General features: G+C 42.1%; 1 protein-coding gene and 1 long non-coding RNA gene across 2 annotated transcripts; both read left to right on the top strand.

The window, feature by feature from the left end:
• The first annotated feature begins 2,307 nt into the window (after nt 1–2,307).
• METTL2A (methyltransferase like 2A) lies at nt 2,308–11,907 on the top strand. The gene is made up of 9 exons (XM_028519728.2): nt 2,308–2,470; nt 2,680–2,771; nt 4,387–4,742; nt 5,818–5,867; nt 6,186–6,246; nt 7,691–7,830; nt 9,208–9,314; nt 10,468–10,533; nt 11,292–11,907. The coding sequence occupies exons 1-9, from the start codon at nt 2,361–2,363 to the stop codon at nt 11,447–11,449; spliced, it is 1,140 nt and encodes a 379-aa protein (XP_028375529.1). The 5' UTR covers nt 2,308–2,360; the 3' UTR covers nt 11,450–11,907.
• LOC118502177 lies at nt 2,779–4,314 on the top strand. The gene is made up of 3 exons (XR_004904873.1): nt 2,779–3,299; nt 3,547–3,590; nt 4,178–4,314. It is a non-coding gene; the product is annotated as an uncharacterized LOC118502177 (long non-coding RNA).
• Nucleotides 11,908–12,559: the final 652 nt, after the last annotated feature.

The raw sequence follows: 12,559 nt of genomic DNA, 5'->3' as shown, positions 1-12,559 counted from the left end.
TTATTATGTTAGTTCTTAAAGTTAAGTATGGTGGTGGCTGCGCAAATATAGATTTTTACAAAAACTCATTGAACCGTACACTTAAAATGGATTAATTTAATTGTATATAAAGTTTACCTCAATGAAGGTGTTAAAAAGAGAGATACAAAGCAGTTTGCTCTAAAAATACTTTAACTTAAAAGTTATTTCTATAAGTAAATTAGAAAGAAAGACTGGAAGGATATAAACCAACGTTGTGTAATGGGTTAAATTAAGGATGCGATGGGGTATTTTCTTTTTTCTTTTGTCTTACCTGCATCTTCTAAATGTTCTACAACAAACATTTATTTTTTAATAAGAAAAAAAGGACAAAATCTGTTTTAAAATTAAAGCTTTTAAACCAGTTTATTCAATTATCTAGAGCTGCTACAAATGCTGTCCAGCAGGTTCTGTGAAACCTCAAAGAGAGCAAACTGGGGCACCAAGGGTGCCATCCCTGGCACTTCAGTTCCAGAGCACAGACTTACACAGACCGGAATTTCCAGTGATTGAAACTGAAAGAAAAGCATGAAACAATTAACTACCTTGTGCCGGGTTGACAGCCAAGGCAATAATCCAAAGGAGTTCTTAACCTTTTACATCCTTGGAACCCATGCCACCCACTGAGCTAGAAGAGTTCTCACCACTCACCAGCAGGGGGACCCTTAGCTCCTCTGAAACGTAGTGCGGCCAGCAGTCTGATAACCACACAGGACTCAGCTTTGTCTTCCAAATTTCTTGGGGAAAAAAATACTTTAGGTGCCCCAAAAGATGACGAAAATTGAGTTGTACAGCCCAACCAAAGATAATGGCATAAAAGTTAAGTTTAGGACACTTTAACACATTTCATCAATAGAGCCCAAGTTGTTTGACATTTTAAGTGACTCTATTGGAACTAATATAGTAATAAGTAACTTCAAGAGTGAGCTCTCTGTAGGAAATTGCGCACTGGGACTCTTGATTGGGAACCCTAACAGATTTTGGTGTGCAGGAGAAGAAAAGCTTGTAGATGAGAGAACAAGATGCCAAGAATAAGTCTAAATCAACCATCAAATCTGTAAACAGCTGCCCTTGAGAAAAGATAAAAATACTTGTACTTATTCGGAAAGGAGGTTTTGTTCAAAATGTTTCAAAAGACCACAACAGTGGCAAAAGTATTTTGTCTTCAAATAAAGTACAAGTTCTTTACTATCTTATCTTTTTTTATTCCCTTGTGTCTTTTTCTTTGTGATTAGAGAGGATTTGGGGGTTGTTCCCATTTCTGTCGTGGGAGATGTATAGAATCTCTCATTTGTGTCCTAGTTTTGGCCAGGGAAAGAATCTGCATAAATGATCACTGGTTATCATGGTGTGCTAACTCCAGTAAGGCACTACTCAAATAACTAACTCTTTTCTTCTCTCCTTCCAAATGGTAATCATTACTCTTTTGGAAGTCTTCTCGATTAACCTTATCTTATATTGACAGCATACCTTCTTCTAAGAGACTCTTGTTAGAATCAGTTTGTAGTAATTATTGAAATAGAAATGTGAGGGTGAACTGTATTAACAAAAATTATATCTGTGTATGAGTTAAGTCTTGATTGGGCAAATAAGCTTAGGTATGGATAATTCAAACAGGTTATTAGGTTATAAATTTTTTAAAGGATTTTATCTTATTTTTAGAGAGGAGAAGGGAGGGAGAGAAACACCAATGTGTGGGCCGCCCCCACTGGGGACCTGGCCCACAACCAAGGCTTGTATCCAGACTAGGAATGGAACTGGTGACCCTTTGGTTCCCAGGCCCATGCTCAATCCACTGAGCCACACCAGCCAGAGCTAAAAAATGTTTAAAGTTCTCATTGGTTATTTCATATCCTTCCCCGAGAAAAATAATGGGAAGAATATATATATTTCATAGCTTTCACAGTATGAAAAGCTGATTCTAGAGGCTGGAAAATTGTCCTATTTCCTCACCCTGCCAGCTACCTTCCTTAACCCTTTTGGCCATTATTAGTTCTACAGTGGAATTAGGTACCCTTAGTTCTCAAAAGTGATTCAAGATTTTTCCTATCTTGCGACTTGAGTGAAATAGGGGAACTTGTCGGAGGATCCCAGCATTGAAAGAGGGCTCAAGTGGAACGTCCCCCACTTTCTTGCCACCACGCACGTTCACCAAAGCCCTTGCGCAACTCAAGACCAACCCCACCCAGAGGAGTTCGAGCGCCACGCGGAGACCCGCCGCCGGGGCCGCCCTACCCAGCCTCCGTCTTTTCCCGCCCAGACCCGGTGCCTCCCGGAAGGGGGCGTGGTCCCGCAGGAAGTTCTGGCCTCACGGAGAGGCAGGTATTTCCGGGTCCGGTATCATGGCAGATTCTTTCACTGAAGGCTCGTCCACGGAGGACGGCAAGAAGAGGCAGCAGTTTGGGAACCGCTTGCTGAGCGATCCAGCTCGTGTCTTCCACTACAATGCCTGGTAATCGCCCTTCCCCTCCATCGGCCCGCGGCTCACCCTCTGTCCGTCCTCCCTGGAGCTCTCCGAGAAGCCCCTGCCCGCCAGCTACAAGTCCCGTTGCCCTAAGTCGAGTCGCTCTGCGCCCCCAGAAGAGGTGCTCCGAAGCCAGCCCCTCACCCTGTCCGCAGCTGGAACGTGAGGCCCCTCAGCTGCCTGTTTCATTTTTCCAGGGACAATGTGGAGTGGTCGGAAGAGCAGGCCGCAGCGGCGCAGAGGAAAGTCCAGGAGAACAGTACCCAGCGGGTGTGCCAGGAGAAGCAAGGTGCGCCCAAGGCGACCCTCGATGGTATCCACAGCCAGAGGACTGCTGGATACGCTTTGCGGGAGGCCAGAGAACCGAGACTGCCAAGAGCCTTTGTTCCTGGACTCCGGGGGTGGAACGGGAGAAGGAGGGGATGTGCATGAATGGAAAAGGGTTACACCGGTAAAATCTTGTTAGGGCATAGAGGATGTTTTATTTTTTACTGATATTATGTTTTAATGTTTAACTTTTCAGTTATGTCCACTAGACTCATATTAATATGACTGGCCTATGGCAGTTGCCACAGGATTTTGTCTTAGGGGATGTGTTTAATGTATGATTACACTTTGCCTGAGGAAATGTTACCACTGAAACTAGTTTCAAGTGGTTAGATTCTAAATGTTGTTGGAGGAGGGAACTGATGACTGGTGAATTTTGTGTCTTTTCCTTGTGTGCTGGCTGTGCGGATTTAAGGCTTCTGCCAAGGAAAGATGGGTGAGACGAATGGAGATAAGTCTGACCATAGAAAAGGAGACCACTTCTGAAGAGGTGGATGACTTCACTGCAGAATGCCCCTAGATACTAAAACTAGAACTGGTTGGGCCTATATCCTAGATGATTGAAGGCGGGACTAGAAATTGGAAAGTAGTACCCACTGAAAGATTTCTGTACAATAGTGAAGAAGATTCTAGTCACAAAATATTTACCTGACATAGTTTGATAGGAACTAGATCAAAGTGACTTAAAGTTGAAAGGGATTTTGAAAATCATGTGGTCCACCATCCTCTTTTTACAGTTAAAGAAACTTGGACCGCAGGACACTAAGTGCCTTGCCCAGAGGTAAGCAGTTAGTAGTAGCAGTGGTGGAACTATCCAATTTCTTAGATTTTTGTTCTTTCTGCTACACTTATCAAGGCCCTGTATTGACAAAGAGCAGAAAGCTGAAATCTAGGGCAGCCTTGATTTAAACAATAGTTTTCCTCTAAACAGTCCACACTTCTTCACTATATTCTGTCCTCCAGCATCAAAACTCTTCTCATCTGAAGACCCTTTTTTCTTTTTAGCATTCTCTATTTTTCTTTTAGCCTTCTTCCCACTTTCAGTATCTATAAGTAGTACAATTCCTTTCTGGGCTCCACACTCTATAAAAAACCACAGACAGAGGAACACATTTAAAGAAACGCTGCCCGTGTTGGAACCACTGAGTTCACAGGGGAATGACTGAATAACCTGGGATATTTAGCTTGTGAAAAAAATAACAGCCCTCAAAACACAGAAGAGTTGTTTTGTATGGCTCTGAGAAATGGTAGGACCTTTTGACCAAAAGTGATTAGAAAAAGCTTTTGTTTAACAGTAGAATTTTCTGATAGTTAAGAGCTGTCCAAAGATGTGAGAAAATAATTGATAGGTAACAAGTGTCTTGGCAGAAGTTGGGTTCCGTAGAAGGACAAGTTATGGAGGGAATGCACACACAATAGGTGGTAGGACGAAATGGTCTCCATCTCTGAGGCTGTGGCTCTAATTGAGCATACTTATAACCTAAAATGACTTCTGGTGAAGCAAGGTGATCACTGACATTAGATAAAAATAAAATATTGAAAAATGGTTCTTAATTTTTTTTCTTAAACATTTACAGTTGATTATGAGATTAATGCCAACAAATATTGGAATGACTTCTACAAAATCCACGAAAATGGGTTTTTCAAGGACAGACATTGGCTTTTCACTGAATTCCCAGAGCTGGCACCTAGTCAAAACCAAAATCCCTTGATGGATTTGCTCTCAGAGAACAAGAGGAGTCAAGTGCCTGGATGGAAGAGCAGTAAGGATGGACTGGGCTTCATAACAGAACAGCCCCAGTGCTCTTCAAACGGCCTTGGACATGAAGCAGAGACTCTTTCTGTGGAAGAGAATGTAACTCAGAAACTCAGTCACCTGGAAGTTCGTGCTGATGAGTTTCCTGGATCCTCAGCCTCCTACCGCATATTTGAGGTAACCTCCCTTTATTGTCTGGTAGTAAGGTTAGTAAAGCAATGTTGTACACGTAGTCAGTATAGGGGGGCCAACCACAAAGTGACATCTGCTGAAGACTCGACTCTTATGTTGGCCAAGAATCACCTCCCTTTTTGAACTGAAATGCCCTAAATGCAGACCAAGATATCTGGTGGTTGTGGCAAACAAAGATCTCCTGAGGTGCTGCCTGGGAACTTCATATTGCCTCTGACAGTTGCAGGTCACATTGCACCTGTCATCTGGAAGAGTCCCAAGACAACTTCTGTTACTTCTGTTATAAAGTGGAGAGGTTAGTTGGAATGGTGCCTGCTTCTCAGATGTGGGAGAAGTCTTGTCTTTTGAGTCTGCACAGGCAAAGGCTAGAGGCAAGACCTCTGGAGGCTGTTGCAGAGGCAAGGCTAGACCTGGAAAAGTGTCTAGGTGGGTACTGTAATGTAAATTCACAAATGGTGACCACATGCTCCACTGGAAGCTGATTAGTCTTAAGATTGAGTCCCATGGCATGACCTTGTACTAGTCTCTTACAGAATAGGACTTCTGGCTCTCTCTGTCTCCATCTGCCTCATAATTTTTATGAAGATTAATTGAAATAATGTACGTAAATAGCTAACAGTATTTGGCACACAGTGAGCCTTTATTAAGTAGTTACTGTTTTTTTTTTTTTATTACCATGCTCAGCACTGTATTTAGGACAGTGAAATAATGGTCCCCTGTTCATGAATTTTTCAGCCCAGTTTATTAGAAACGTTTTTCTGTGATATAGTGGAGTTCAGCAAGAAAAGAATTTATCTACAAGACCATTCACTCGAATTCAAAAGGTAAAAACAACCCATGCCCATTTTTTAGACCAGCTCACTTCTGCTAACGAAAGCCCATGCTACCTCTTTAAGGGCTCCTGAGGTCAAAGTCAGGTAATGTCATGAGTACTGTTTGGCTCTGGTCACCACATCATCCCTAATACAATTAGGCAAGATTACCTATTGTTCATTACTTATCTAGCTTCAGGTACTTAATTTGGAAAATTCTATGACTAATAGTTCATTTCCATCTGCAGGTCGGTTGTGGTGTGGGAAACACAGTTTTTCCAATTTTACAAACCAACAAGTAAGTACGTTTAAAGTTTAACTGCATGACAGCAAAAAGGAGAAGAGTGGCATTTGTTATTCAAAACTCTTACTGCATCATATATAACAGTGGGTTACAGGAGATTTGGATTTCTCTAGTATCCATTAATTGATTGCTTTGATTTAATCTGATTTATAAGTTACCTTTGTCTTCAGGGAAATTAGTAAGATTTAAAACCTGTTACATTGTTAATATACAGTACTTTTTATAGCTTAACTCTATAATCAGGAAAGAGAATAGACATAATGCAGTTTGTAATGTAATTATTCTGCTGTTTGTTTTTTCTGCCCATTTCAGTGACCCAAGACTCTTTGTTTACTGTTGTGATTTTTCTTCCACAGCTATACAGCTGGTCCAGGTGAGTGCAGGGGCTCTTCTCGGTGATTTTCACTGACTGAAGGGAAGAGGTCTCCTAAAAAATCATGGTTTCTAGCTATTTCCTTATTGTACCGTGGTCTGGAAGTCAAAGGTGTACTGAAACAGCCTGGGATAGAGGAGAGGGTCAGACATAAATACGGAATCTGCCACTTGCCAGCTGTGGAACTTTGGGGAGGCCTTTGACCGCTCCAAGGGTATTTTTTAAGAATTGAAATGAGGTGATTGTTCAGTCAAGGATCTTTGAGTTACAAGTCACAGAAACACATAGACAAACTCAACCAATACAGTGGAATGTCATAGAACCCAAGAGCCTCGAGTGTAGCCAGCACTGAAACGCAGCCCTGAAAGGTCTCACACCAAGGCAAGTTGGCTGGCTGGTGAGGTGTTGCCACCCCTTCCCTCTATCACTATACTTCCCTCAAGTTCATAGTGTCTTATCTCTGATTACCCAGTGCTCAGTTGCCTTTTTAAAATTTGTTTTCTTGCCCTGGCTGATGTGGCTCAGTGGATTGAGTGCCAGCCTGAGAACCAAAAGGTCACCAGTTCGAGTCCCAGTCAGGGCATGTGCCTGGGTTGAGGACCAGGTCTCCGGTTGGGGGCATGTGAGAGGCAATCAATCAATGTTTCTTTCCCTCTCTTTCTCTCTCCCTACCCCTTTCTCTAAAAATTAGTAAATAAAATAAATTTTGTTTTCTCTTTGCAGACTAGCTTTCAGTAATAGGTTTTTTCTGGCCTTGCACATGGCCCCAACATGCTTGCCCCTCCCACTCCCTTGCAGGTCCACCCTGTTCAGGTGTTCTCAGAACCTCACCAGCGTGACTGTCCATATTCCAGAGTCCCCAGAAGGAGTCTGATTGACCGAGCCCAGCTGATAATCTGCTTGCTCCTTTTTTAATTAGCTATGACCAGTAAGGAGCAAAGTCACATTTTTGGAGAAAAGAGATGTGAAAAGAGAAGTTACCCTAAACTGTGTTTGCTGTAATAAGTAAAATTTTCCACATTTAAAGAAATAGTTTTTTCCTGGAGAATTCTATGATCTGTGTAATATGCTGTAGTTGGATTGGGAGTTGTTTTAAATCACATTTTTCAGTATGTTTTGTCTTTCTCCTTATGAGGTTCCTCTTTTCTCTCTTGGTCACTTACCTCCCTGATCATTTTCCAGTCCTCAGATTTAAGCCTCTGCGTCAGAATATAGTAGAAGAATCGGGAACATTTCATTGTAAAAGCACCAGTTGGATTCCACAGGCTCTTCACTACAGTTGTTTTTTGTTCTTGGCCTTTGAGTAGGAATGTGTGCCTTAATGATTTGAGCTCTATCCCTCAGAGGGAAGGAACCACAATTATACTCACAGCAAGATTAACTTACCTTGAGGCTCTGGAAACATTTTCCAACCTGTGTGTCTCTGTCTTCCAACCCTCTGCAGACAAATCCAGCATATGAACCTTCTCGGTGTTTTGCCTTTGTTCACGACTTGTGTGATGAAGATAAGAGCTACCCAATTCCCAGGGATAGTCTTGATGTCATCGTCCTCATATTTGTTCTTTCAGCAGTTGTTCCAGACAAGTAAGTTATAGGTCCTTTAACCAGTAGTAGAACAAAAACACAGCTTTAATCAGGGGCCTTGATAACAGAGTTAGGCCTTGAAGAAAAAGAATGTTCGGTAGAAGCCACTCCATCTAAAATGATGGAAGCATCTCAGCTGTTTTTCTAACTTTGTCCTGAAGTTCAACTTCTGTTTCAGCCTCTAAACCTCTGCTTAGTGACTGTAGTGCTTGGTTCTTCTTTTCACTTTTTATGGTGTAATATCCCCAAAGAAGGGGGGAGCCATTCTTAATGGGTGTATGGAGAAATTTCCTGTTGATAATCTCATAGCATGCTGTTTTAGAACTGTGAGTGCCACCATGGTTAGATAACATCTCATTACTTGTCTTTTTTAATGCCTTAAATAAAGGAAGCTTTTGCCCACAGCACAAAATTTACAGTGAAGCTTAACTCAGCTGTTCTCTGATCCTTAAGCTCTGTGGAAAACTGAAGTGCAGTAGAATTTCATAAAACCAGTTTAGATCAAAGACAATTACTGTGCCCTAAAAGACACTGTTAAAGCTTCCTAGACATAGGCAACTCATCTTCCTGGTGAAATGCTATCTCAAGGAAGCAGTGTTGAGTGATTGGTCTCCTCCAGCCCACGTTCCCTCTAGAATAGCACTGAGTCGGCGGACCTGACCGGTGTTGGGAGTGTGCAGTGAAAGCCAGTGGAGGACAGCACACAGGGCCTGGCCTGGCTCAAACGTTAATAACTGCAGGAGTTGAAGGGCTACAGACTTTTAAAAACTGACATGGACTGAAATGAAGCATTAAAGTTAAAAATAAGTTTAGTATTTAAATAAACTTCAAGTATTTTTTTGTAAGTCTGTAGTGTGTATACTTCTGAAGTAAGAAAAGCCAAAACATGTACCAGGCCTGGACTTGGAAAGCGTAGTGGGAAATGTGCAGTGCCCATAGGTCTTCATTTGCATACTGACTGTTACCATGTAAATTCTAAGTTCTTGAGGTTCAGTCTTTACTTAACCAATGGAAAGATTCACTTTCTGTATTCAGAGAGCTTGGCCCTAGAGGGGCAGGCAGATGAGTCCACTGTTAGTCCCACAGCGGGTGGTCGGGAAGCCTTGGGAGCACAGGGTGGGGTAGGAAAAGAGCCAGGCGGAATTTGTCACTTCCGTTATGGTGGAGCCCTAAGGCGGAAACAGATTACCCTCAGTTGTGAGCAGGCCCCAGAAGGTACATCAGAAATTTGGGTGTGTGTTCCTGTTCTAACTAAAGCAAGGGCAGAGGATCTAAGATTTCAGGATTAGGTAGTCCACTGGATTTTCAGAATATGCACCAAGGGAAAGGCATCCCGCCCTTAAAGAGACCTGATCTTCACTCCCTGTTACCCCACAGGATGCAGAAGGCCATTGACAGACTGAGCAGGCTTCTGAAGCCTGGAGGGATGATGCTCCTGCGAGACTATGGCCGCCACGATATGGCTCAGCTTCGGTTTAAAAAAGGTATTTTGCTGCTACAATCAAAACAATGGTTTTGTCATCAGAATAGACATACAAATCAGTGGAACAGAATAGAGACTCCAGAATTATAGCTCCACATATAAAGCCACTTAGTACATGACAGGGGTGGTCTATTTTTGAATACTTATATAATCTAGGTATTAGGGAGGTCTTTTTAACCAAGACAGCTACTTTTAAAAGCTATTTTAGGAAAAAGACATTTGAGTACATCATTTTAAATGTGGTGTGGCAAACGATACCATTAATAAGTTAAAAGGCAAATATTTTCAGTGCATAAAACAGATAAAGACTTAATATCTTGTTCTTCAAGGGGCTCTTAGCAAATGGATAAGGAGATCAGTGACCCACCCAAATTGATGTTTCTCTCCCTCCCTTCCCTCTCCTCCTCCCTCCCTTCCTCTTTCTAAAATAAGTAAACCTTTTTTTAAATAATAATAAGTAAAAGCACCATGTATTATCTGTTTAATTCAATAGTCCTTTTGGGAATTTCTCAAGAACCATCCCCTAATAATGTACATAAGCAAAGTCTTGGGAACAGAGTGAATGCCTCTGGGTAGGGGAATGGATCGCCTGTCCTGTGAGGTAGACCCCATACACTGGTCTTGGGCGGGGATGGGAGGGGAGGTTCCATTGTGTTACCAACTGAGAAGACCTGTGTGCAGGTAAGTGTTTCAAACTTGATCCCACATATAACAGTAGCTGGGGAGAAATACACAAATAAGTAAAACAGTTAAGATTATGTTGACATTCAAAAGGTGAAGGATTATACACCAGGGTGTTGAATTGGCATAAAGCCAGGGGGCGGTTAGCAGCAGAAGGGAGAGTGTGTCCAAGGTCAAAACAATGTGTGTGTCATATTTATGAACACGTGCGTGTAGACACATGGAGAGACATGTGAAATGGCAGTCACCAAAATGGTACTGGTGGCCGTCTTAAGTTTCCTTCCCTTAAACTTAGCTATATTGCTTAATGTTTATTTTTCCTTCTCTCTTTTTTAAACAAAGAGTGTATGGTATTTATTTAGTTAGGGAAAGGGGGAAACACAGCCTGTTTCAGCATGAAACAGAACACTAGGACAGGGGGTCAGAGTCGCACATGTTAAAGTTTCTCTGATTTTCACCATATCGCTCTGCAGGTCAGTGTCTCTCTGAAAATTTCTACGTGAGAGGCGACGGCACCAGAGTTTACTTCTTCACACAAGGTACGAAAGCAACACTCCTCTGTACGCTAGCACGGCTGCAGTGCCGTGTCAGAGGTTCCTCAGTGGGCTTTCGGGGGTAAGACCATCTGGCCCTCCTACCTTCTGCAGCCTTTTCCTGCTCTTTTCTGTCCATCACAGCCAACCTGAACCGCTCACTCTTCTCCAAATAGGCTCAGCGTGTACGCCTTCAGTCCTCCGCCTTGTTCTTCTCTCTGTCCTTCCCCCCCCTGTCATTTTGTTCGAAACGGGAAACCAGCCCATTTTGCAAGACTCCAGTGCAGCTGTTTCACTCTCTGAGTGGGTTGTGCCGTAGAAGCACCAAGTTAGGGTGAAGTTAGTGTTCCCCGGGTTCCAGATGTCAGTCAGAGCTGTCCTCTGCTGCTTGCCCAGGTGCAGGTTTCCTCCTCCACCGGTGCCTTAGGAAAACTCCATGGCTGGGCCATGGTCAGGTCACATACTTCTCTGTACCTTTGGTTAAAGCGATGAAACCTCTCCCTAAAAAAAAATGGCTTTGACATACATAGATGTAGGTTTTTATGTGTAATTTTAAGGTATTTATAGGACCCTGCATGAACATTCCTCCCTATCAGCTGACTCCTAGAGAAGCTTGCCCTTGGGTTCCAGGCCACCCTTCACCGATGGTTTGGCTTCCCCCAGCTAAGCATGAACTTGCTATTTTCAAGCCACTACTGCATTTTTAGCTAAACAGCCCCACCGAAGCCACTTAAAATATAATAAACATCTCTTTTCCAAACTAGATGAATTGGACACACTTTTTACAACTGCTGGACTGGAGAAAGTTCAGAACCTAGTGGATCGCCGATTGCAAGTGAACCGAGGGAAACAGCTGACAATGTACCGAGTTTGGATTCAGTGCAAATACCGCAGACCTCTTTGGACCGACACTGGCTCCTGACAGGATGGCCGCGCCTTGGCTTTTTTAAAAGATCATCCACAGAAGGTGTCCTGTGATGTTGGGCAGTTCCAGGAATCAGGGTTGAGCCCTGAAGCTAGGAAAAACTACTTTTTACCAAGATTCTAATAATCATGCTTCATATTTGTGAAGACCTTTAATATATACTTTTCTCCAGCTTTTTCTTACTTTGAGATCTCAAAGAATCTTTCTTACCATTTTGTAATATCTTAATAACTGAAATATTCATGGATATTAGGGATATTTCCCTAATTAGGGAAACTAGGGATTTTAAAGGCATCAAGAATTTATTTCCATGTGAAAGTATCATCTGTGATAAGTGTCATTTGACTGTTTTATTAAGTTATTTGAGAATTCAAATATGTGGTTCTGAGGTATTTTAAGTACTTTCCCCCCTCTAATAACATGTGTCTAAAAATTAAAAGGATCTTCTTGACTTATTTTTTTTAATTGTGTCTTTAAATGTTTGACGCATAGAAATTGAGAGAGCTAGCCCTGGCTGGTGTGGTTCAGTGGATTGAGCACTGGCCTGCGAACCAAAGGGTTGCCAATTCGATTCCGTCAAGACACATGCCTGGATTGAGAGCCAGGTCCCCACCAGTAGGGGGTGCATGTGAGGCATCCACACATTGATGTTTCTCTCCCTCTCTCCCTCCCTTCCCCCCTCTCTAAAAATAAATAAATAAATAAAATCTTTTCTAAAAAAAAAGAAATTGAGAGAACTTTATCACTTCTGAATGTGATCATCATCCTTGTTACTTTTTTTTTTATGTTCTGCTCTTTTTCAGTTAACACTTTTACATGTTTCTCTTGTGGGCCATAAGTTATGGGATGTGTTCAAGTCTGCACTCCTACATTTTGGATTTTCAACTTGTTTTATTTTAGTTATATATGTGAGAAGACACAAGCAATTTTTTCAGACCAAACTTACAAAAAAGTGTAGTACCAGGAATATTACAAGGATACTAAGTTTTTCTCTCAGTCATTTTTAAGAGTAAGTTGGAAGGTAATATCTCAATACTACTGCATATTTTAATATGTAATTCCTGTTATGGAACATTCTCTGATAGCACCAAATAAGTCCATCAGAAG

This window comes from Phyllostomus discolor, chromosome 8, assembly GCF_004126475.2.
Source record: "Phyllostomus discolor isolate MPI-MPIP mPhyDis1 chromosome 8, mPhyDis1.pri.v3, whole genome shotgun sequence".
Classification (NCBI taxonomy): domain Eukaryota; kingdom Metazoa; phylum Chordata; class Mammalia; order Chiroptera; family Phyllostomidae; genus Phyllostomus; species Phyllostomus discolor.
The sequence above is the reverse complement of the archived record's forward strand: the minus strand, read 5'-3'. Positions and strand labels throughout refer to the sequence as shown.

What these genes read in the sequence shown, in the direction of transcription:
- METTL2A (XM_028519728.2), top strand. Translation starts at nt 2,361, where the DNA reads ATGGCAGATTCTTTCACTGAAGGCTCGTCCACGGAGGACGGCAAGAAG. An exon ending in GTCTTCCACTACAATGCCTG is followed by an intron (nt 2,471 to 2,679) that starts GTAATCGCCCTT and finishes TCATTTTTCCAG; the next exon opens with GGACAATGTGGAGTGGTCGG. An exon ending in CCAATTTTACAAACCAACAA is followed by an intron (nt 5,868 to 6,185) that starts GTAAGTACGTTT and finishes TGCCCATTTCAG; the next exon opens with TGACCCAAGACTCTTTGTTT.